The sequence below is a fragment of the Choloepus didactylus genome, chromosome 11, assembly GCF_015220235.1.
Source record: "Choloepus didactylus isolate mChoDid1 chromosome 11, mChoDid1.pri, whole genome shotgun sequence".
Classification (NCBI taxonomy): domain Eukaryota; kingdom Metazoa; phylum Chordata; class Mammalia; order Pilosa; family Megalonychidae; genus Choloepus; species Choloepus didactylus.
The window spans coordinates 16269641-16294794 of NC_051317.1; the positions used below are offsets into that span (position 1 = coordinate 16269641).

General features: G+C 40.7%; 1 protein-coding gene across 2 annotated transcripts in view; it reads right to left on the minus strand.

The window, feature by feature from the left end:
* Nucleotides 1–25154, minus strand: part of ITK (IL2 inducible T cell kinase) — a 79347-nt gene that overhangs the window by 48028 nt on the left and 6165 nt on the right. Inside the window, exons 2-5 of one of the 2 annotated variants that reach the window (XM_037798915.1) lie at nt 10322–10426; nt 8207–8288; nt 6466–6594; nt 2795–2835 (exon numbers count right to left, since the gene is read on the minus strand). In XM_037798915.1, the coding sequence (XP_037654843.1) occupies nt 2795–2835; nt 6466–6594; nt 8207–8288; nt 10322–10426 (357 nt within the window). Of the gene's footprint in view, nt 1–2794; nt 2836–6465; nt 6595–8206; nt 8289–10321; nt 10428–25154 lie in introns of those variants that run through there. The other variant, XM_037798916.1, reaches the window with a different exon arrangement.

Sequence of the window (25154 nt, forward strand, 5' to 3'; positions counted from 1 at the left end):
TACAACTTTTGAATGTCCCCATAGGCATTCAGGTAGTGAGAAACCTGTTTGTAATAATAATATATAATAATAATCTGAGCCTAGATCCTACCTCTACCCTATACAAAGTACCAGTTTTTCCAGGAATGCAGGTACTCTGTATACTGAGGGAAGGTTATACTTTGTTTCATTCAGAACATTACCAGGAGTTGTTCACCATTTATGAAAATCATTTCACAGATGGTGACACAGTATTTGAGTCACTGATACACCATTTGTGTGTCAGTCACATTTGAGCTGCCAAATCCACGGGGATTCTACCTACAGGTGCAGGCAATTGACTACTTCCTGATGTCTTCCAGTGGAGTCATGTCTATATTTACTACATAGAAATACATATCATTTATGCTATTTCTCTTTATTTTTATATTATAGTTACAACATTTATTGATTTTTTAAAAAATTAAGTAAGTTGTATTATCTGTGAATTTCTTTTCAGGGTAAAGAGGCTTAAAAATATTTGCTATGAAAGGGGACATTGGGTCTGGTAGGGTTGGAAACCACTAGATTAGAGTGAGGAAATGAAGGGTTGGCATTTGGAGAAACTGTGAGATTCAGGGCTCAACAAGGGCTGCTGGGGGCCCTGGTGATAATACGTGATAAGGAGAATGGGAGCCCTGTCTCCTGGCCGTTCTGCTGTCAGCCTCGAAACAGCCCTGAGCCCCTGAGAGCTCGGCCTCGTCCTGGCTGGGGAGAGCTCCACTGGGCTGAGAGGGGCTGTCCCAAAGGGCCCAGGTAGCAGTGGCAGGAATTGGATGTCCTAATAGGAGGCCAGGGAGAAAGGACACAGGCAGACATGCTCCCGAGTGGCCCTGTGGAGGGCTGGATTCCCTGAACGCAAGTGGGGGCCAAGAGGAATTGGAATTTGGGTTTCAATGTGTAACCCGCAGGCTAGAGGCCTGGGATTGTCAGTCACACCAACCATAGATGTTCTCCATTCTGAGCATAAGGAGCACCCTCGTCCTCTGGAGAGCTGACCCTGTTCCATCTTCTCTCTCACATTGAACGCCAGGCCTCTTAGCTTAGAATTTGGATTAAGATATAGCTATGCCACATGAAATGCTGTCATCCCTTAGGGGACGGAACAAGAAGGTGAAGAAAGAAATGAATTCAAAAGGTTCAAAGTAAGGGAAACGTTGAAATGTGTGGTTGAAACTAGAACAAAGATTCCAAACACCTGTCAGAATGCTAAAACCCCGTCAGAGCCGCTCCTCCCACGAGTGTGAAAAGCCAAATGGTGTATCCAAGGAGAGCTGGACTGGCTGTCACCCACACTGACACTGAAAATAAGACAAGAGCAAACTGGCTTCAGTGCAGAGGCGTGGATTTAGGGGGTCGGGGGCTGTAGGAGGAACCATTTACAAGCAAGGGCTTTGAGATACTGACCTATATATTCAAGGAAGATGGTAAAATATTATTTAGATCAATGAAGGAAAAGGGGAGAGTGCTTGTTTTCTGCTACAGTTTAAGTACATTACTTTCCTGTTGTCAGGGAACAGGCTGATGACAGATCTAAAGATCAGCCTGGGGTTTTGAGGATTTAGATGTGGAATTTGTATTTGTATGTGGAAGCTGACAGTTTTGAAATATCACCATGTCAGCTGGAGGGAAAAAAGAAAAACCCATCCTTTGGGAAGAAGTCTGAGGAAGTAGAATCAGGAGGTTCTAGAATAAAGGAAAAGTACTCAGTTGTGGCTATTATGTTAATATGACCATAGGTGAGGGCTGATCCTTCATTCTCATCTCGATTTTTTTGTCTCCTGGACAAAATAAGCTTCACCAGAATAGGCTCTATAATGTCTAAGTTTTGAGCATCAGTATACCATAGACCAGTAGTTCTCAAACTTGAGCGTATCTTTGAGTCCTCAGGAAGCTTATTGGGGTCTCCCAGAGTTTCAGATGCAGGTTTGGGGTGGGTTCTGAGAATTTGCATTTCTAACAAGCTCCCAGGTGATGCTAACACAGCTGGTCCCAGGACCACATTTGGAGAACCACTGCTAGAGTGAATGCCCAGCACACCAGAAACTCTGGGTCCTGTTAGCTTTAACTTGAAGTTGCTAAATGGTCTCAGGCAAGCCTTGAAACTTCTTTTGGGACTAAATTTCCCAAACTTTAGAATGAAAATAAAACTATAATCCTCTAAAGGGAGTAGAACAGGTAATGAGTATTGAAATAAATAGTGTTTTAAAAAGTGTTATCAAATGTATGCCTTCAAAAGTGCTTGTTATTTGGGTGTTCTATTTTACTTTCATTTTTTATTCTTATTCTGTTTCTTTCTGGTGTAAGGAAAATGTTCAAAAATAGATTGGGGTGATGAATGCACAAGTATATGATGGTACTGTGAGCAGTTGATTGTATACCATGGATGATTGTATGGTATGTGAATATATCTCAATAAAACTGAATTTAAAAAAAAAATGCTTATTTGTTGAGGCATAGAAGAAGCAGGTAATTTTAAATAGCGTGAGTTAGTATTACGCCCCAAAGTGGACAGGTGGCTGGGCACACTGACACCAATAAGTGTTTGCCGAGTCGATCAGGTGAGATGGACATTTAGCAGCTGACAGACACACAAGACAGTTAAGGCCCAAGAAACCTATTGTGCTGAGTTTAGCTGGATCATGACAGTCTGCTGCATTCACCCAGGGTTTGAGAAATATGGGCAGAGAAAAGGAAATGCAAGTGGAAACGCACCGGGGAAGGAGCCTGCAGCCCTGCATCCCACCCGTGCCCCAAGCTTTGAGATCTCACTCACTCTGTTGTCTTCAGGAGTAGGAGGAAGAGGCTTCTTTGAAGCTGAAATGAGAAAAACAGAAAAAGAAAATGAGCATGAAACCAAGCAGGCTCAACCGGAGGTGAGCAGACAGGGGGCTTTTCAGAGAAAAGGGGCCCCAAGGAGAAAAACAGAAGAAAGGGGCCACAAGGAGATGATGAGACACCAAGAAACCAAAATCAGCCATGTCAAAACCTGTGTTCTCTCTCTTTTGGCCTGCTGGTTCCTGATTCCCTTTTCTAGAAGACAGGAGAAGCTTCCAGAAGTCAATATTCTAGATCCCTCTCTTTCTGTATTCCTAGGAAAAGTCTAAACCAAAGGCCTGACAGAGGCATTAGGCTTGCACACTTTTCTCTGGGTACAGAGACTTCCACAAATGTACCTGCGGCCTAAACCCAGGAGTGGGGGTCGGTGACGCAGGGCGACAGTGACTCACTGGCTTCCTGATGCTGTTGTGGGCTTGAGGCGGGGGTGGATGAATGGGAGACCATCGTACTGCCTTCTGAGGGGGCCGGAATCCACTTCCAGTTGCCTTCAGGCATATGAGTAAGTGTTTTGGCTGTCTACCCCAAACAACGCCCTCCTCCCCCCATCTCTCTGTTTATCTCTGTATGTCTCCATGTCTCAACTCTTCCTCTCTTTATCTCTCCTTTCTCTCTTTCCCTACTTTCTCCCTCTCTTCTCCTCCCTCCTCCCTTCTCTTCTTCCCTTCCACTCTCTCTTCATCTCCATTTCTCACTATTTCTCCTTTGTGGCAACACAAAGTCACGCTTGGAATCCGTGGACCAAAAATGTGTATCTGTGAGTCTGGGAGCATGCATGATATGGGAGGTAGTGCACAGGCTTTGCGCAACACAAAGTCTTCTTTACTAGTTAAAGACAGGAAGGGTGAAGGCTGTATAGATAGGCAGTGAGCTCCTCATCTCTGCAGGAGGTTGACTTGAAGTTGGACAGCCCAGGTCAGGGATGTGGCAGAAGAGATTCACACATGGGAACTGGAGCCCAGCCTTTGGGCTAATTCCTTAAGCAAGGACAGGGTGGGGTATTGACTTGGGTATGCAATTAATAGAGAAGAAGGGCAACAAACATAATAGGAAGTATGGAAGAAATTGGAAGTCAGGACACTTGGGATCTAATCCCAGCTCCACCATATGTAGCCTCGGGCCCCTTCCAACCCTGAACATACTGTGCGTGTGCTCTTTTTTCTTCCTCTTGCCTTGTTCTTCCCTTCCTTCCTCTCACCCTGCGGAGTTGATGTGGTCAAGATCAGGGCCAATTCTGCTAGCAGAAATGGGTGTTGCCATGGGCTGGGTGTGGTAGGGTACATTTTACTCAACCACTTCTGCAGCTTCCCAAACCACACATACATACTCACGTGTACCACCATATCTGAGCCTCAGATTCTCCTGTCCACAAATAAGAAAGACTAGTGGACGTAATTACCACTTATCAGGAGCTCATTAAGTGCTAGCAGCAGTGCTAAGGACTTTACACAACCTAGAGTCTCTCAACAATTCCATGATATGTACTTATCACCAATATCACTGTTTTACAGATGTGGATACTGCCTCAGAGGCTCAGAGAGGTTACGTTACATATGTGAAGTCATGTAGCCAAAGAAATGATGGGGCTGGGACTCAACCCATATGTCTTTTACTCTGAAACCTTGTGTCCTTTGACTCTGAACTGTATATGTCCCCACCGCCAGGAATCTTACAAGCCTTCACCCACAGTAGACCATGAGTTGTGTTTACAGTGCAGTGTGCCTCTCGAGAATTTTGCTCCAAATTCTCTCAAAACTGGTGCATGGGGTTCTTGAAGCAATTCAGGAGAGGGTAGGGTGAGGAGATGCTCAGAAGGGCACAAGGCAATGGGATGCAGTGCTAAAGCAGGACCATTTTAGCTGAACAACCCCATGGTACATGCACAGAAGTGATGGTGAGTGGTTAGGCCCCGGGTTCACGTTGGAGGAGTTCAGCAGGACCCGCCCTGGTGAGTCACTAGGATGCTCCTAACACCTCGTAGTGTGTGTACCACTCAGGGGAGTGAAATAGTGTGCACCCTAAAGAGGAATAGCTGCAACACAGATGGTGGAAACTTCAGATTGGAAACACAGATTCAAAGAATTTCAGAACAGGAAGGGGGCTTAGAGATTTTTTTCATCTTAGGGCCCCTCAACCTGCCTACCATTTTCATGATGAGGACATTAGGGTCCCTGATGGCCAATGACTCATCCAAGTTCCCACATCAAGGTGCTGGTAGGAATTTGGAGAGCAGATCTCTGGCTTTGGAAGGGGCCTTTCATTCTCAAGGCAAGCCCATTCCATCTTGTTATTGTGATGGATCCACCCATATAATATCTTCCATTTCTTTTTCATTAACCACTGGCATTCATGCATAAGTCATGGCCAATAGGGCTAATGTGGGAAATTATTGCCTTTTAAACTTGGTAAATACAATTCTTCTGGGCCAAGGGACTGATAACCTTGGACAACTTTCTCTCCTAAGGTGGAGGGTGATAAGTGATGGTTTTAAAAATGATACTTAGAGAGAGGCTGTGACGCAGGAAGCCACAGAAAACCAGGTCATGTGTTGCATTTAGCACATCCACTTGAGTTGCCCATCTGATGTTTAAGTTTTAGTGCAGAAAAGAAGTTGACAGACAAGAAAATATAACCAGGGTAAGAGAGATTGAAAGGTGAAGGGAAAGGAAGCAAAACAATTCACATGGGCCCTTGATCCTATTCAACAATGGATTTGCAGAGTGCTTCCTAGCTGCGTGACCTTGAGCTTACTGAAAGGCTCAAGGGCCTCTGTTTCTTTAACATCACACCATCTACCCCAGAGGACAGTTGTGAGGACAAGAGCATGATACATGTAAAAGTGCATTACAGTTTAATTGTACATTATTGGGGATTTAGATTCCAAAATCAACACTGAAGTCCAGGACTTGGAGTTTTGACCTTAAAGGATAAGAAATAACTTCTTTTGTTTCCACTTTCCATTTAGAATATAACCTCCTTTTCTCTGATATTATGGAGTCAAGGGCAAGTTTGAAGAGTTGATGGGGAGAAGTCACAGGGTAAAATAGGCGTTTGTTTTCTAGTTCCTTCCCTGCCCAACCAAATGTATAGAGTTGAGTTCATGTAATTAAATGAATATGATGTGAATGCCACTCTAAAGAAATAAATATTATGTACTCTTGAAGGCTGTCTCAAATACTTAAGATTTAAGTGGAAACTGCCATTCAAATTTCCTAACATAAAGTTATAGTAGTACTTCTCAGACTTTTCTGTGCACACAAATCTTTTGGGTGTATTGTTAAAATACAAATTCTGATCCAGTAGTTCTAGGGTGGGGCCAGATAATTTGCACTTCTAATTAGCTCCCAGGTGATATCGATACTACTGGCCCAAGAACCATACTTTGAGTAGCAAGGAGCTATATCTCATCAGCTTTGAGATGGAAACACATCAGCAGACTGGTGGTAGAAACAAATGATGCCCCTTTGAAAATTCTGATAAAACAGGATTTTGCATTCAGTCCCTGACAGCCCTGATAATGGGAGGCTGAAAGCTTTTACCCCTATGAGTATGGTACAGAGGGCAGTCATCGCAAAACAAAGAAAGGGGATTGACGCCCCAGGCTCTTACCATTCTTGGTTGGGTCATACTCTGCACAGCCCACTGCAAGCTTCTCCAGCTGGGCACAGCACCTCCACCTCCCGTCCATCCAGAAATTAGGATGATACTTGGGCACCAAACTGTTATTATTCCTTGTTTCTGAAAAGGGTTGGCACCAGCAGAAGAGTTATTTCCAGAACAGTCTAACAAGGACCACTTCAGATTTGATCTCACTGCATGAGCCTGAGTGAATATTATCCAGAATAGTCAGGAAAATGGCTTTTTACAGGACACCTAAGTCTGTTGTGCTTTTTATTGAGGAGCCCATGTTGGGTTTAGGTGTCAGCAGATCTGGGTTCTTGCATGGCTCTGCCTCAAGTTTGTTGAGTGCCATTAGATTGGGTAAACCCTCATATGAGCCTCAGTTTCCCCCGTCTACAGTGAGTTAGACTGGATCAGTAGGCTCCACAAGAGTGCCTTAGATGTGATGGGAAGGCTGAGTGGGTGGAAATCAAGACCCTCCACCTTCAACCACAGCAACTTAGCTTTTATCTCTTCTAGATTTGCGGCTTTGAAGTAAAATATTTGTAGGGGAGAAAGGCCTCTGCTGCTGCAAATAAAGCAACAACTGAGAACCACATAAGTAATCTGTAAAGCTCCTTCCAGCTTTAGCATCCTGGGAGTAGAACTTCTTCATAGAAGGAGAACAACCTTGGGAGAAGGTAAGACTTGGATTTTTATTCTCATTTTTCAGATAGAGAAATTGAGGCTCCAGAAACTTCAAATGGTTACTCCTTGTCCCCCTGGTTACTTAGAGACAGATCAATATTTGAACCCAGTTCTTCTGACAAATCTTGTGCTTCAGACAAAATAATTGCCATAGTATTATTTAGCATTTTCTAATTGCTTTACATGTACCAATTCATTTAATACTCAAACAACCCTGTGACTGTCATTAGTGAGAATTTAGCTGAGTAAATGGGGACACAGAAAGGTTGGGACCTTGCTCACGGTCACACACTGAAGAGTCGGCAGAGCTGGGATTTCCACCTGAGCAGCCTGGCTGCATGTCCCACCCACTTAAATGCTGTGCTGTGTCTCCTAATTATGCTGTCAGGAAGGCAAGGCTTAAGAAATACCTTTATTAGTGATCTGAAAACCCTTAAAGCTAGCTAACATTTATTGGATTCTGACTATGCCCCAGGCCAGGTCAAAGAGCTTTCCTCATAGCAGCTCTGGAGGCAGGTGCTATTACTCCCTCCCCAACCTTCCCAAATGTTTTATAGGCAAGAAAGCTGAAGCACAGATTGGCCAAGTGCACATGGCTAATAAGTGCCAAAGCCAGAATTTAAACCCAGGCCATCTAACTCCAGGGCTCATACTCTTATTCTTCATATTATACCAGAAGCTGGCAAGCTTTTTTAAAGGGCTAATTAGGAAATATTTTAGGCTTTGCCAGCCAAAAGGCAAAATTGAGAATATTATGTAGGTACTTATACAACCATTTAAAATGTAATCATTAAAAAACATAAAAACTTATGTTCTTAACTTTGGGTTTTACAAAAATGGGTGGCTGACCAGATTGCCCAACTCTTGTACTACACTGTTTGTTCCCACTTAGACCAGAGTAAAAATCTGAAACTTTTCACCAATGCCAAAAAGAAGTGTTTGACCATCAGCTGCTTCTAAATTATGCTCCACTTTGTGGATCCGAAAGACTACTATAGCATCAAGGACACACAGGGACTCACTTGCACAGGAGCTTAATTACCTTCTTTAAGGGCCAGCACCCAGCGCTGCCGGCTCTCGCGGTCTGGAGCAAATACATACAGGAGGTAGTTATCGTGCACAACCTGGAGACACACACAGAGTCCAAAGTGAGCCGTGCACCTGAGATGGAAGACTGACAGCAGGCCTATCTGGGTTTGGGGGCTGGGGCAGAAGGGGGAGCATCTCAGGTTGTCATCATACAGGCAAACACCTGGGTGATTAGGGGAATGGTGTCAGTTTTACCCAGATGTTTGGGTGCTGTGCACCCATAGCACAGGCTGCTATCTCAGCTGCATGCCACCAGTAAGCAGTTGCTAACTTAGCACAGCAGCTTGGAACTCTTAGGAGAAAGAGTTCTTCTCTTAACCAGACAGCACATATTTCTCATATTAAATTTTCAGTGATTTAAAAAAATCTTTCCGACATATGAAAGAATAAGATATTAGATGGTAAATGTATAATCTGGATTTTAAAAACTTTTAAATTTTGAAATAATTTAAAATGCACAGAAGTTACAAAAAAAGAGTACGGAGTTCCCGTGTGCTCTTCACCCCGCTTTCCCCAACAATAACATCTTACATAACCATAGTACATTTTCAAAACCAGGAAACTGACATCAGCACAATACTGTTAACTAACCTACAGACCTCCATACTTCACTTTGTTTCATGCACTTGTTTATAATGAGGATTTTAACAATTGGAAAATACATGTCATTATTTTTACTTTCAGTCCTAAAAATTCCAATTTACAGGGGTCAGTTTTCTAGTAGGGAGACAGTCCTTCTCTATGCCAGATTTAAGAGGGAGTGTTCATCCCTCAGGTTGGCAAACCAGAATGGTACTCTGGGGGATGCAAGGAGATACCTACTCCTCAGAGTCACAAATGCCGAAAACCTAACAAGACTTACACCATGTCTATAGTGACCTTGGTACAAATGTCAATTTAGAGACCTAAAGACTCTCAAGATTCTCTCCACCAGTGCTGTCCACTAGAACTATGTGCAGTGATGGAAATATTCCATAATCTGTGCTGTGTAATACAGGAGGGTTGGGGGTTACATCATGTCCCCTCTCAAAAGGCATGTTCAGGTCCAAACCCCCAGTCCTGGGGGTATGAGCCCATTTGTATATAGGACCTTTGAAGATGTTATTAGTTAAGCTGTGCCCAAGTTGAATGAGGGTGGGCCTTAATCCAGTGTGGCTGAAGTCTTTACAAGCAAAGAAGGCACAAGGAGCATCAAGAAGCTGGAAGTCAACAAAACCCGGGAGAGAAAGGAAAAGATGCCAACATGTACATAGATATGGATGGAAAAGCCAACAACCCAGCATTACCACCAGCCAGGCCCAGAATGCCACGGTCTTTAGGCAGAAAGCATCACCTTGCTGGCCTCCTCAATTTTGGACTTCTAGCCTCAAAACCATGAACCAATAAATTCCTGTTGTTTAAGCCAACCCATTGTGGGCTATTTCTTTTAGCAGCCAGGAAATTAAAAAGGTAGCCACAAGTCACATGTGGCTTTTGAACATGTGAAGTGTGGCTAGTGTGGCTGAGTAACTGAATATTTAAAAATTGCTTAACCTTAATTAATTTACATTTAAATTCAAAGAACCACATGTAGTTAGTGGCTACTGTATTGGACAGCATAACTCCAGATAGTTCCCAAATTATAAAATCTGAGTCTTTTTACCCAGGTATCTCTAAGCAATTTATAACCAAGGTTTACAACCCATTGCCCAAACTCATGGACTAAACAGCACTTACAGGACTTTAGGTTTTGGGCCCTTGATGGCAGCTTTTCTCATCCCCTCCCTCTCTCCCCTGCACCCCTCCAGCCAGGGGGCAGAATGATTGGGGCTTTCCTTGAAATAAGGAAGACATATAACGGAAAGGGGAATGAAGAATAACAACCTTTTCAAGATTTTGTGCTTAATCTTTGTTGCATGAATAAATAAATGAATCAATAAGTGAATGAATTAAAAGAATATAGAAGCTTTCTTAGACTTGGTCTAAGTTCTTTTCTTGGAGCCTTTCCCATCTTCTCTTACAATGACTAAAGATTATATCTGTGGTCCAGGGAATGGGGAACTATTCACCTTGGGCTTGATGCACTTACCTGAAATGGGTATTTATAGTGGCATGGGATGCTAATGTCACTTTTCACAATCTCAACACATTTGATTCGGGAGAGTTCAATGGAGCCCTTCAATGTGCGCTTTTTCTGTGGGGAGAAAAGCACATCCTATATAAATAAGAAAAAAGGCAATATTTTTTGCCCAGCTTGCTTCTAGAAATCCATTACTAGATAAGATGCACTAACTTTGTAAAGCAACCTCCACCCTCCTCCACCAATATCTGAGAGCTGCCTCCTGACCCTTAGCATCTGAGAAAGACACTTTTAGCAGCCTCCTGGGAAAACATGCCCTTTGAAGCATCTTCTTAATGGGGTGACTGATTGCTTCTCAATGAGCCATACTGTTTTATACCCCAATGCCCTCATAACAAATAGCAGCATTTTCAGAACTTGTAGCTGGATTGGTAGTACAGTCTTGGAGCACTGCACCACACATGTGCTAATTCTCTCTGCTCTGTGCCCATCCATAACCTTAATAGCACAGTAATTGAGCTCAGACCTGACCTGGATATTGGCATATATCTTTAGCAGCACCTTCCTTTTCTACATCTGGCTTCTTCATATCCCTTAGTTATACAGGGTCCCACAATGACACCCCTACAGGACATCATGACTCTGCTCTATGCCTATCTCTTCCCCATCTCCTCCATCACATCTTACCAGTCTTATGTCTCATTCCCTCGGAATCTTGCTAGACGTATTTCCCTGTTAACTACTTCGCATGATGGTATTCGTGATGTGTAATGATGTTGCATGTTACCCATTTCTAAAAGTCATTGTAGTTGGAAATTAGACCCCAGGGGTGTGATACCTTCTACTGGTGGACTACCAGGCTCCAAGGAAAGCTAGTTGGGGAAATGTTTTTGGATAGTAGAAACCTTTCACAAGTGTCTAGAATTAATCTTCCCCTGAGAATGGAGTTTATTTCAGCTATGAAACTATTGGCAAAATATCTCATTATACTATATCCCTTCTAAAGATGTAGCAAATGGACACAATTGAAATATGCACAAGATTGGAAAGGACTAGGTTCAAAGTTGGGCTCTGCCTTTTACTAGCTATGTGACCTTGGGCAATTCATCTAAACTCTCTGAACCTCAGTTTCTACATCTGACAAGTAATAATAATAATATTTACTTTTTCAGAGTTGACTGGAGAATAAAATGGGATGATATAAACAAATTACCTGGCTCATAGTGGGTGCTCTCAATAAAGGGCATTCTCCCAATGAAAGAAGTCTAAGAGGTCCTAGCTATTGCAAGAGTGCGTCGTGATAAATGAGTGTACTTTTTGGTGTTCGGGGAACTAGGCACCCTCCAGAAGTGAGCTCAGCCTCTCCTTCCTATTTTTTGATCCCCAGCTTGGATGCAAGTCTTTGTTTTAGTAGTTGAGGCACAGAACTGTGATGAAAGAATTCAAGACATGGGAAGTACTCCATATCAAATACAGGGAAGCTTTCTGGTGCTTCTTTTCTCATTTTCTTTTTAAAAACTACTTTATTCATTTTTAAATATATTTTTAAATACATTTTTATTGTGAACTTTAACATATGTACATACCAGTGATAATTTTCAAAGTATGATTTAACAAATAGTTAAATAGCAAATTTCAAAGTTATTTCATTTTTGAAAGTACAAAATCTATCCCTCTTTTATTGCATCAAAGCAAACAATGAGGAGGAGTGTGAAGAAAATATTTATAGTGTCTTACTATCCAACCCTTCTTTACTCCCTGGAGGTAGCCAAAGCTAACCATTTAGAATGTATTCAAAAAAGAGCATCTGTTCTATACATTGGTCTGCAACTTGCTTTTGGAATCTAGCAATGTATTAAGGAATCTGTTTTCCCTTAAAACTGCCGAAAGCACATATGCCCTTTGTACACAAATTATCTTCTCATTTTGAGCTAGAAACACATGCCCCAATCCTTCCTATAATCATAATTCTTTGGAATGGTTAATCTGTTTTTCAAAAATAGAAGAGCACAAGGGAGTTGCCTTTTCAACAACCATTGAAGCTACCGGTAAACAGGGAGCCTGAGCTATGTTTGAGGTTATCTTGTTATCGACCTCTGTTGGGTTATTTCCTTAGCAGTATACATAGTGAAATGAAACAAAATGCTCATGGCAGTAATATAAAACTCTATCTGCAGACATTTTTGTGTTTGGAACCTACAAAGCTCTGAGTTCCCTGAAGGCACCAGGACATTTGTCTCCACAGCCCAGTGCCTAGTGCAGTGGCTGGCCCATGGCAGGTAGAGGTGAATGAAGGACACCAAGTTGGAACACAGTTTAAACAATCTGATCAGATTTCGGGCTAATGCCTTGAGCCATTCAGGAAATATTTATTGAGAGCCAGGTATGAGTGGGTGCTATTCTGTGTGCGGGAAATAGAGCAATGACAACAGTGGACTATCATGGAGTTCACGGTCTAGTTGGGAAGACAGACAATAAACAAGTGCTACACAGAAAACAGAACATGGTGATGTGATCAACTTCTGCTCAGGGCAGACTTTTCTGGAAAGAAGACATTTGAGAAGGTATGAGGAAGATGGAAAGGAGCCAGATGTGAAGTCTGAGGAAGTGGGCATCCTATGTAGAGGAAACAGCAAAATCCCTGTGATGGAAAAGCGCTGGATGCATCAGAAAACAGGAAGGAGGTCAGCGGAGCTGAAGTCTCTCATTGTGAGGGCAAAGTGACACCAGAAGAGGCCTTTAACGGCCATACCAGGTGGGACCTTGTAGGCCATAGTGAGGAGTTTAGATTTTATTTTGAGGGTAACGGTACCCCAATGGAGAGACCCTCATTTCTAATGTGCAGACTTCTCTCCACTGATCTTCAAAATTTTTTATTGTAGTAACATCTATACAACTCAAAACTTCCCATTCTCCACTGATCTGGAAACTTTTCAGGTTCTTCATATGCCTCTTTACCACTATGACTTAAGTTTTGGGTATCCCAATTTTTCCAATATAAAAGAAACCATGAAACCTACTATTGTGTAAAATAGTTGAGTGAATTTTGTCATTTCTATTGCCAGTCTAATTTAGTCTGCAAAAGTCTTCACACCGGATTTCACTTACTTCTCATGGCCATCTATGTACTCTCGTAAGACACCTGACCAGACCTTAACATGATGCTTGCACATGGTAGTGACTCAATAAATGTTCATGGAGTAAACAAATAAGTGTATGAGTCATCCCCATTTTACAGATGAGGAAAGTGAGGTTTGGTGAGATCAAGTGTCTCACTCAAGGAAGCACAGTTCGCAAAATGTCATCCATTACTCGGATGTCCTGACTTCTTGCCAAAGCTCTTTTCAAAATATAATACAGCCTCTTTTGTGGATTAACTTCTGACAAGCAGTTATTAACTGGAGGACCTATAAGGTTTGAAGTTGGAAAGACAAGGTTCAAATCCTGCCTCTCCTTACTAGCTCAGTCAATTTGGGCAAATCACTTTAATTCTCTATGCCTTGCTTTCCTCACCTGAAAAACAAGGAATGATAATACCAAAATGCTTCATAAGATTGTTACAAGGATTAGATAAGATCATTCATGCAATGTAGTAATTATTGTGCCCCACACACAGATAAACAGCAGCTGTTAGCCTGGGACCAGCGTAATCAGGCCTAAAATGGAGGTAAAAATTAACCGGAGTCATAAATAGGGATAAGAATTCTATGTGAAGTTCTAAGGCAGCACTGCCCAATAGAAATATAATGTGAGCCATGTATCTAATTTAAAATTTTCTAGTAGCCACATTTAAAAAAAGCAAAAAGAAACAAGTTAATTTTAACAATATATTTAGCTTAACCTAATGTATCTAAAATATTAGATATCCTCATTTCAACATGTAAAAAGATAAAAATTAATTATTTTTTTTTCATATTTTTTGTATAAAGCCTTTGAAATCCAGTGTATATTTTAAGCACAAGCCAATTTGGACCAGCTGCATTTCAAGTGCTTGTGTGGCTGCTGACTGTCTCGTGGGATGCTGTGCCTTGAAAATTTCCAAGGAAGATTTTTCTAGTAAACTCAGATGATCTCTTGATTTCTTAATATTTGTTGGTTTCAAACATGGATTTTAAGAGACATTTGTGCTTTAACGATTTGTCAGGTGAGCCTGCAATCAAGTTTGTTCTTCTGTTGGAGTGGATTTCATGTTCTACCATCAGCAAAACTCACTTGGGTTTCCTGTTCAATCTCTCCAAAGGTCCACAGGCCAGTTCTCCTCAGTCAGTGCAAGCTCTGACACCTGGCAAACAGGACCAGCTGTGCACTCCCAGCCGGGCACTGGGGAGCAGCCGGCAAGGAGCTAAACACAGCTCAGTCTCTGGGAAACACTGATTGCCTATGATCATCCCAAATAGCAGTGCTATTTCTGAAAAATGCCAGGGTAAACCTTCCAAGGAAACCACACAAAAGCCACCAGAGAAAGAGACCAAGTAAAACCTGCCCTTATGTGTATTTGTTCTTCTGTCTGCACCACTTGGGGTGAAAGTTACAGGACCTTGCTTGGCCTTGTCTCCTTTCTTGGTCATGTTCAAAGCCACACTGTCCTCACATTCAAAAGCTTCTCAGACATCTGGCAAACACGGTCCAACAAGATGCTGATGCCCACATATTTGCACAAAGGCAAGCTTATGCAAGCGGCTTCTAAATCTGCTTTCTCTATGTTAATGTATTGTGCACGGTAGAATTTAGATTGTGAATTTCAGAGACAGACAGAAAAAATTAAAATATGTGCTAACATTTGTGAATCCTTCCTATGCTCCAGGCACCATGCTTGCTTACGCAGCATGCATTCTCATTGAATCATGGCTCTACCAAGTATCATTCTCCCCATTTTACAGCAGAGGAAATTGAGGTTCAGAGTAGCCAAGTGTCTTAATAACTGGTGCAGCTTGGTTCTGTCTGACTACAGAGCACTTGACTATGCTGCTCAGCTTTGCACCTCCCCTCCGTTTCCACAGGAGACTTAAATTCCCCGACCTGAACAATCACTTGCATGACGTGGTCCTGTTTAGCAGAGCTTTGTCTCTGCCCCATTTGGTTGTGCAGTACTTATGCTGGATTTCAACCCGCTGAGCACGTTCCCTGGTTCCTCAGAATTATGGCTCCTCTTCACTCTTATAACAACATCCGTCTCTTGGCTGCTCTGCTAACCCAGCTGACATGTCAGTAAAAGGAGTGTGTCTGACACCTGTGGACATCTAGATCCCTTTTGAAAAACACCACCATTTTAGCTTTCTGCTCTGGTGAGGCAGAGCAGGAGAACTGGAGCTTTGTGGTTACGCAACCCAAGTTTGACCCTGACCTCACTCCTTATCAGGTGCTTTCTGAGAGAAGGGTATCAATGTCTCTGTTGCCCCATTTTCTAAGGTGGGAATAGTAATAGTTCCTGAATCACTGGGTTAATTTAGAGAATTTAAAAGAGTTATGTAAACCTACTAGCACACTAAAATCACTCAAACGACACATTGATCTCTCAAACATTACTTTGTTTTCTCTCCTTCTCCAAATGCTGCCCATAAAATATGACCTTGTTCTCTTGTCTTTATGTGTCCACATTTTCTTTGGAGATTTTCTTTAGGGTGAATATTTCAGTTCGTGTAATCAGGAACCACCATTCGGGGAACAATGTTAACTTTAGACTGATGATGCTGGTGATTTTGGTGATATCATGTCATTTATTTTTCCAATTAACTGCAAAATCAAGGCAAAACCAGGAAATGAGCCCATTTCCTGGCCTTCCAAACTGTGCCACATTTACCCTAACAGGACCAAAACTTTCTGCTTCCCCTCCCACTTTCTGTCCAAACCTGCCCCAAATAGTCATTCATCTAAGGCATAACTTGCTGAAAACGTAAAGCTTGTCTTGTTTCAGAGGAATTTGGATTTGAACAGATATCAGAGACTTAGGCAAAGAGGGAACTTTGGTCATTGAATTTTAGGCATCAGCTGAGAAAGAAGTTTTTTTATCTTTACTGAAGTTTTTTCCCACATTTTAATAGAAAGGGAAGTCTTTAATATGTGTAAACTAACTAATGATGTCAAAGATACCTTTTAACCCATTCCCAGCCTGTCTTCAGATATTTTGCTCTGCTTCGTTTGTCACATTGGGGAGTGGTACATTTAAGACTTTTCCTGGATTGCACTGTAAAAGGGGCTACATGCTGCATTTGCTGGATTTTCTTTAAGATTAGGAAATCTTTCTGATGGTGGCTTTTACAAGGCAATTAAAATATTTTACTCACTGCCTCTTCTGGGGTACAGTACAGCCAATGCACCAGTCTGAAATTGCACAATGACACCATTAAATTAAAGCTGGTGTCATATGAAATGAAACCTAAGGGACTGATTGAAGGGTTTGTATTCTCCCACTCCCAACAGAATGCAGACTATCAGTTCTCAAATTGATTTTAGGTGTCTTCCTTAATTCTAGTTTCATCTCTTATGCAAAGTGACCCATGAATTCTCTTCCATTCTCCAAATTCCTTTTTCTGTCTCTCATGATAAAGGGAGCTCTCTTGAGCTGCAGAGTGAGAAAAGCAGGGATTCTGGACTTGTCAAAGCCACAGTTTGAATCCCTACACTATTGGATACCATTGGGCAAGTTGTTTCTCTTCTCTGTACTTGGTTTCCTCTTCAGTAGTAATGGGGACATTGACAGCTGCTGCTCAGGTTATTATGAGTTGAGCTATGGGAAGGCACATAGTGTGGTGCTTGGTACCCAATAGATGTGACCCTTACTGTCTCTATGGAAAAAGTAGCTTCTTCTAAAATGCCAGTGCAATTTTTATTTAGCTGTTGCTGATTCTTCCTTTCCCCCAGCCTGTCTTCAATGAGACCCAACTCTACTAAACTGAAACTAAGGTAGCAGATTTTGAGGCTCCCTGAACCAATTAGAAGCCAGGAAACTATGATCCATCTCACACCTGCCTTCTTTTCTTTCCTATTCTCCACAAGACCTTTTACTCATAGCTAAACCATAGTCATCTGGCTTTCTTCACCTCAACGTTTTCACATGTGGTTTATTGTGAGGTTGTCGGTGCTATGGGGAAAACACTCTAGCTTCATCTTGTCAATAGTAGCAACTTGGCTACTCAAAGGAAGAAAAGTGAGACTCTTACCCACCTCCCCATGTCCCCACCCCCAAATGAAATGACGAGAAAAAGAACTATACTGGCATACAGTTTCTGGAGGGCAATTTGAGACCCTCTATTAAAATTATGTGTATTTTTTTCACAAGAAAACTATAATGAGCAGATACTCATGGGAGTGGTCCTGCAGTTTGAAGGTAGGAAATGGAAGAGAGCTTTTCTTTTCACTAAATATCTTTCTGTATTTATTTGAACATTTTACCATAAACATGTATGTCTTTTATTGTGTTAAAAAGTTAACGAAAATACATATAAATTTCTCTTATACGATTTGTCCTATGGAACATATCTTTTCAAATGCATAAAGATACAGGAATAAAAAATGTTCACAGCAACATTATTTACTATACTAAAAAAAAAGCACTAAAAATACCCAAATACCCATTGATGGGGAATGGTTAAATTAGTATGGTTCATCCATCCCATGACTGCTCTGTAGCCATTAACAAAGAATAAAGTTGATCTTTATGGAGGGGAAAATATACCTTAAATGTAAAAAGTAGGTTTAATACAATAGGTGGAACACCATCTTGTTTTTGGAAAAAGAGATAATAAAAAATATATTATTATATACAATATCCAAAGAAATAACACAAGAAGAAAACCCTTCAAACTCTTATCACTGGCTCTCCCTTTTGTGTGGAACTGTGGCAGACTTGCACAGTCTAAGTTATATATTTCCAGGGTATTTGAAGTTTTTAACAATGAGCATGTAAATTTAGAAAGCAGAAAAATGAAAATAACATTGCAAAGCAGTCAGACATTTTAAAAACAGTACACTGAAATACAGCTCTAGCTAGGGAGTACACATTGAATGCTGAGTGTGCAAATGATGCAGCTCTCTGCCCTTGTAACCTCATAAACTCGTTAGCAGTAAGAGGCAGCCAGGCAGCACCTGTCACCTGCTCTTTTATATCTATCGAGGTTCAAGCTCCTGCCAGTTCCACTTGGATCCTTCTTGAGTAAAGCCATTTACCTCATAGATTTTACTAAGGCAATCCCATGTGCTTTTATGTGGGTGTATTTTTCCTCACAAATGAAGCAATAATACAGGAATAAATTCTAAGCCCCATCCATGTTAAAGATATTAGTGATCCTAGCATGGAAAAAAAATTTTGCTTACAAAAGTGGGCAGAGAAGAAAGGACTATGTAGAAACTTATATCAAGAACTGAGTATTTTATTTTTGGCATGAAGTATATCCTCAAGGCATCCTGCACATTGTGGTGGTTGGTGTCTCTGGTCTGTGAACCCTCTTTCTTTCTAGAATAGGGAATATGTGATTTTTAATGAGTTTGAAAGAATACATTTTTGTCTTTCTTTCAAGCCCTGAAGAGTCAGTCGCCAAAGTATGCAAATTAATAACAACTTCGTCTTCGCATTTCAGGAAATAATTCCTTCTCAGAGGCAACGTTCATGTAATATTTGTTGATAGATTCTTTGAGGGGAGAGCAAGTGAGACCAAGTGTGCAGCAGAAAGTGATATTTGTGGACAAAACTCTTGATGGAAATGACTTTGAATAAGATTTCCAGAATTATTGGCAGGTGGCTAAAAATCCCTTGGAAATGAAAGATAGGTTAAAACCAGTCTGTACAAAGGGTTTAGCTAATACGTAAAGACCTCCTACAAATTATTAAGAAAAAATTACCAACCTTTTAGAAAATCGGGCAACTGTTTTAAAGGATCAATTCACAGAAAAGGAATATAAATGGCTTTTAAACATGTAAAAGGAGCTCAAACTCAATATAACAGAAACGCAAATATATTACACTGAGATACCATTTTTTTAACCTGTCAGGGTAGCAAAGATCAAAACATTTGATAATGGTGTTGGTGAGGTTTTGGGAAAACAGGCATCTCATGTCTTGCACTGGGGAGTGTTCATTTGTACAGCTTCTATGGAGAATTAATTTGGTCATATTCAACAAGATAACAGATGCAAATATCCTTTGACCTTTGACATAGCAATTCCACTTCTAGAAGTGTTTTCTTTAGACCAGGGCTTCTCAACCTTGGCACTATTAATATTTTGGGTTGGATAAGTCCTTGTTATGGAGGACTGTCTTGTGCAATGTAGAAATGTTTAGTAGCATCCCTGGTTTCTATCTGCTTTATGACAGTAGCAACCCCCTCCCCCACCAGTTGTGACAACCATAAATGTCTCCATATGTTGCCAAATGTCCCTTAATGGGCAAAATCACCCTGTTTGAGAACCATTGCTATAGAAATATACATACATATAGAAAGTGACATTCCACATTGTTTGTAATAGTTAAAATTTGGAAACAGATCAAATGTCCATCATTAAGAGAAATTTCTTATCCATATAAGATGTTATACAACCATAAAAGAGAATGAACAAGCTCTTTGTGTATCAGTATTTTAAAAACAACTAAAAGTAAGGTTAGGAAGTATGTATCATATGCTGCCATTATAAGGAGCAGAGAAAGAAGAATGTTTATTTGCTTGTATATGCACGAAGTATCATTGGAAGATTTATGAAAAATTGATTATATTGGTTGCTTTCCTGCAGAGAATCAGGATGGCTTGAACCAACTGTGCGAGATTTGTCACCGCATTTTATAACTGTTTTTAAGAAGTATGTGAATGTATTACCTATTCAAGAATTGTTTGAAAAAAAAAATCAGTTGCATGTTGCAGAGGATCCTCTAACAAAAACGACTACAATTCTGCAGGCACAGAAGTTGGGGGGCAAGGGTTCATTCCAGCAAGTTAATTCTGTTTTGTGAACCAACTGTATCAATTTGCAACACAGTTGAAAAGCAATGTCAACAACACTCACCTATTGTGGTTGAGATTTATAAACTAATATTTTGGGAATTATAACAGTGTTTTCTTGAATTCAGAGAAATCTTGGGGTGAGAACGCGTCTGTGGCTGAAGGCTCATTTGTTTGCTGTGCCTCTTGGCTTATAGCCAGCAAGGTAGAGTGTGGGGGCCTGAGAAGACCTCTCTTGCCCATTTTCCCTCCCTTCTGTGCTTACCTCTCCAAGTGCCCTGGACTTCTGTGCCTCCAAATGTCAAGAAGAGGTTACTATATTTCACTCTCTGAACTACTAACAGGCAAATAATCGTGAATTGTGATCCTTGCTGCCCTCCCCTGCACTCACTGCTCCCAGACCTCAGTTGTTTGCATCCCACCCTTACGATTTCTACCATAATCTGGTTCCATCAAATAGTATTATATGCTTAATATTATTCTTTCAATTAACTTTCTTTTTCATGTAGACAAATTTATTCCAAAAGGAAACTTTAAATTAATTGTCATTAATTTAAAAACAGTAATTTCCAACATATTACAATAAACACATACCTATTAAGTTAAAAGCATGTCAAAAACCATTTGTCCATATACCATTTTGTATGCTCCCAATGGTGGTACCCCACTCTGGAAAACACTAAAATGGATCATTGTACATGACATTGTCTGCAGTATGGACTGTGAACAAGGGTGAGGTTTGGTGTTAGTGCCCCAGTCTCCCTTTCTGGGCCCCTGGTCCTGGCTGATACCATACCCTCTACATGGTGACTCTCCCTCTATTACCACTTTGGACATAACGTTCCCAGGATGTTATTCCCAGAAAGTTCCCAGTGAGAGGTAGCTGATATAATTATCAGCTAATCTGGTAAACTGAATGGAGCTAGGCTGATGCAGTGTATACTCCTTGGTAGGAGTTACCTTAGGAACAGGAACACATCTTCAGTTTTACAAGGTCAAGAATTCCATTTGGTCAGTCTACTGAGTCCAGGCGGACAGAGGTGCACTCACAAGAGTCTAGCAGATGCACAGACTCGCGGTGAGAAATGCAATAGCCAAGATGCTTGTGTTCATTTTTCAGAGACTTCTCATGGAAGGAAATTGTACTCGGGCAACCAAACATATATCCGAAAAGGTTGCACTGATGAGTGTGGAATCAAAGTACTGGGAATTTCTTCATCCCAAGGCAAGATGTCATATTTAAACTTATCACCACTATTGTGATCTTCATTTGTGACCCTGGCAAATCAACTAACTTCTCCATGTCTCAATATCCTCCTCGCTGAAATTACACTTTCACCGTTTTCAAAGAATTGTAAGAAACAAATGAGAAAATTCACAGGAAAGTATTTAGTACCCTGCTTGCCGTGATGCTTATTATTGTTGGTGGTGATGATTGTTCCTTTCTGTTATTCAGGTAATTTTGCTAGGCAAACTTGAGCACCCCGGCCAGTCCCCCCTCAGAGCCCGCATTAGACAATGTAAGAAACACACCAACCAATCCTTCCCCTAACTGTTTAACACAGCATCTATTACAAGACTTCTCAGACCCAAACAAGTTTATGCCCATTGAAGATCATTTAATCTTTTTATTATTTGTCCCAAATGTGTGACCTGGGAAAAAAAACACTTCTTTGAGCCTCTGTTTGCTCATCTATTCAATGGGGATAATGATAGAAACTGACGCATGTGGTTATTGTGAATATTTATGATATAATACACTTAACCCAGTACCCTGAAATACAGCAAGAACTCATCAAATAGTGGCTCTTATTATTTTAGATTTGATTTTGGATACACTTGAAATATCTGCCTTCTTTTTCAGGGCTCATTCTTTCCTTGGATGTGACAACATGCTTGTCTTATTGGCCAGACAGAGTTATTAATCATCCCTTAGATAGATTACTTTCTGGGAAGGTTTCCGTGCTTGGCTAATCCCCATCTCTTTTTGTGAGTTGCTAGTATCATTGGCAGAGAGATACAATCATATAGTTTCCACTTTTTTGAACCAGAGGGGTCTTTACAGATCATTCAGTCCAACTTTGAGGACTTTCATGTCTTGGGATGAAATGGCTTTCTAAATTGGCTGTTACCCACTCCGTTCATATTATGCAATTTACAGTTTGGGGGGAGTTTAGGCTCTCAGACCTGAGAGGCACCGTGGTGACCCTTGGAGGTCGGGGAGCAGGACAACAGGGTAGTGTTCTGAGCATCATCCCTGGTCCTGCTTCAACCAGGGTAGTTCCCCTTTATCTGTTTTATACCTGGGGGTGGGAATGACATGAAATATTTTATTCTAAAAGAGGATCCCACTGCTTTAAAAAGTTTGAAAAACACTGACCTAGTCCAATCCCTTGAATTTATGGACAAGGCAGCTAAATCCCAGAAAGAGTAAGGAATTGGTCAAGGTTACCAGGTAATTAGCCAGGTCTCCATTCTGTTAAGCTGCCTTGTTGCTCCCTCACCTCATCCCATTTTTCTAGAATTACAACTTTTCTGAGATTTTTGGTTCTTTAGGTCCTGTCTAAAATTAGAACTGACCTCTAAGGAGAGCTCCAAATGGCTTATGTGATATTCTTCCTGTTTTTGATTTGCTTCTTTATAAAGAAGCTTGATGAGCTAGCCCAAAGAGCTCATTCATGTGACCCGTTCAGATTCCCTAAGATACGTGATTAAGGAGATTGATAATTGCTGAGTAGAAGACTTTTTGGCACCCATAAATCCTACTTTGGGGTTAGCAGGATCATCAACATATATAGAGTTAACTTTAAGTCAAATCATCTTACCCATGTTCAAAATACTGTATATTTTCCGCCTTTCTAACCATAACATTCAAAGTGTGTAAAGACAGAGAACCTGAAAATCACCAGAGCTATTGGATTCTTTTGTTCTTATTAGTTCTAGTTCCTTCTTGGAAACATAATCTTCTCTAATGGTTCTGGTAACAACTATGGGATAACTTTTTGGCAGCCTTGTGCATTACTTCAATAACTTGGAAGATGAACTAGCAGCATATGACTGAGTCCAGAAAGTGTTCTTATCCTATAGCACACTTATCTCACCTGTGAGACTGTCTCATAAGGAGCTGATTTTATAAAAGATACAGCCCTATAGTTGATATACTATTATTTTCCAGTGTTTTCACTATGCCTGGAAACAAACTGAATGTCCTACAATAAATGATAAATAAATTCATCAATTTGTCCAAGTACGTAAAATAGATAAGTATATCCCTAAAATGAAACAACCATTAAAAAATCATGTATGTGAGGAAATGATTACTTTAGAGGCCATGTAGATATATAGAAATACATCTACAGAACAGTAAGTGGGAAAACAACACAAAATTGTCTTATGCAATATAATTATGTGAGGTATGTCTGCATGGGAGAAAAGATCAATGCTCATAGAGACATGCAAATTCATATCTAAGACAAAAGAGTTACAGAGAGCATTTTGGGTATAGTTGTTTCATTTAATTTTTTAAAAATAGTATGGGGATTTGAAAGTATGCTGCTCTGTCTCTGAAGATTGATCAAAGTGGGTTTAATCCAATTCTACCCTGTTTTCAGTTTTTGCTGCCTGACGCCTGAGCTCGTTGCTGATCCTGAGCCAAATTATACACCAGACGCTTTTCCATCAAAACCTTTAAGAAAGTTAAAACATAAAATAACTCATCGAGTGGCATACTATACAACAGATCCAGAGAAACTAATTAATTCTGGGCCACTACAGCAGGTTCTACCTGGCCACCTAGCTTCTACTCTTGGCCCTTTTACAATCCTCTGTCCCCAAAGCTGTCAGATCAATAATTTCCAAATGTAAAATGGATGGGCTCACTCTCCAGCTTAAACCATTCAGTAGCTTCTCATTGTACTTGAAATAAAATCCAAACTCCTTGCCGTGATCCATAGGGCCTACGTAACTTGGCTTCTTTTCCTCATCTCACACCTCCTCTCTTGAACTCTGTATGGGTCAACTCACAAAGGCCACACTTTCTTCCTACCTCAGGACCTTTGCACTGGCAATGTTCTCTGCCTGGAATGCGCTTTCCCATTTCTTCACTTGACTCTTATCCTTTGAGCTTCAGCCTAGATATAAATTCCTGCTCTGACCTCCCTTCCTCCTAACCCAGACCCAGCTATGCTTCGTCTTTTTGTAGAAACTACCTCAGTCTATATCTGCCCCATGTATTTATATACTTGCTTGCCACCCGTCTCCTCCACCAGAATGTAAGCTTATGAAGGTAGAAACCTTGACTCGATTATTTACCGCTTTTTTCCCAGCACCTAGCACAGTGCCTTTCACATAATATGTGCTCAAGAAATGTTTACTGAACAAATAAATAAATCTAAATATACAAAAATAGAAACATTTCCTTGATATAATTTCAGGTGAAAAAAAAAAGTCCTGGCTCAATATATGTAGTTGCCCTATATTGAATTTTTCATAACAAATGTATCATTTCTATGGTTTCTTTAAAAATTAAAAAAGGAAAACCTAAAACGGGAAGCCTGCTTATAAAAAACTTCAAGTGAATGGGAATTATATGGCAACATAAGACCTCGGATCAGGTTCTATTTTATTAAAATGATGACAACTTATACTGAATTTCAAGGGACTGAGCAGGCATTTGATTTAAAAAGGAAATTTTTTATGAACGGGAAACCATTTCAGAGCTTCCGTTTCTCTTCTGGATCACTTTTACCGATGCCCCTGAGTGTCATGAAGGTAAACCCAAACTGCCTTCTTGGTAAAAATCATGCCCTGGAAGTAATAGTTTTTTTTTCAGGAGGCCTAATAACTCACTGATGAATGGAAGAATTTATTACTGGTTGGTTAAGAAAATAGGAGGGATACAGGTTCACTAATTG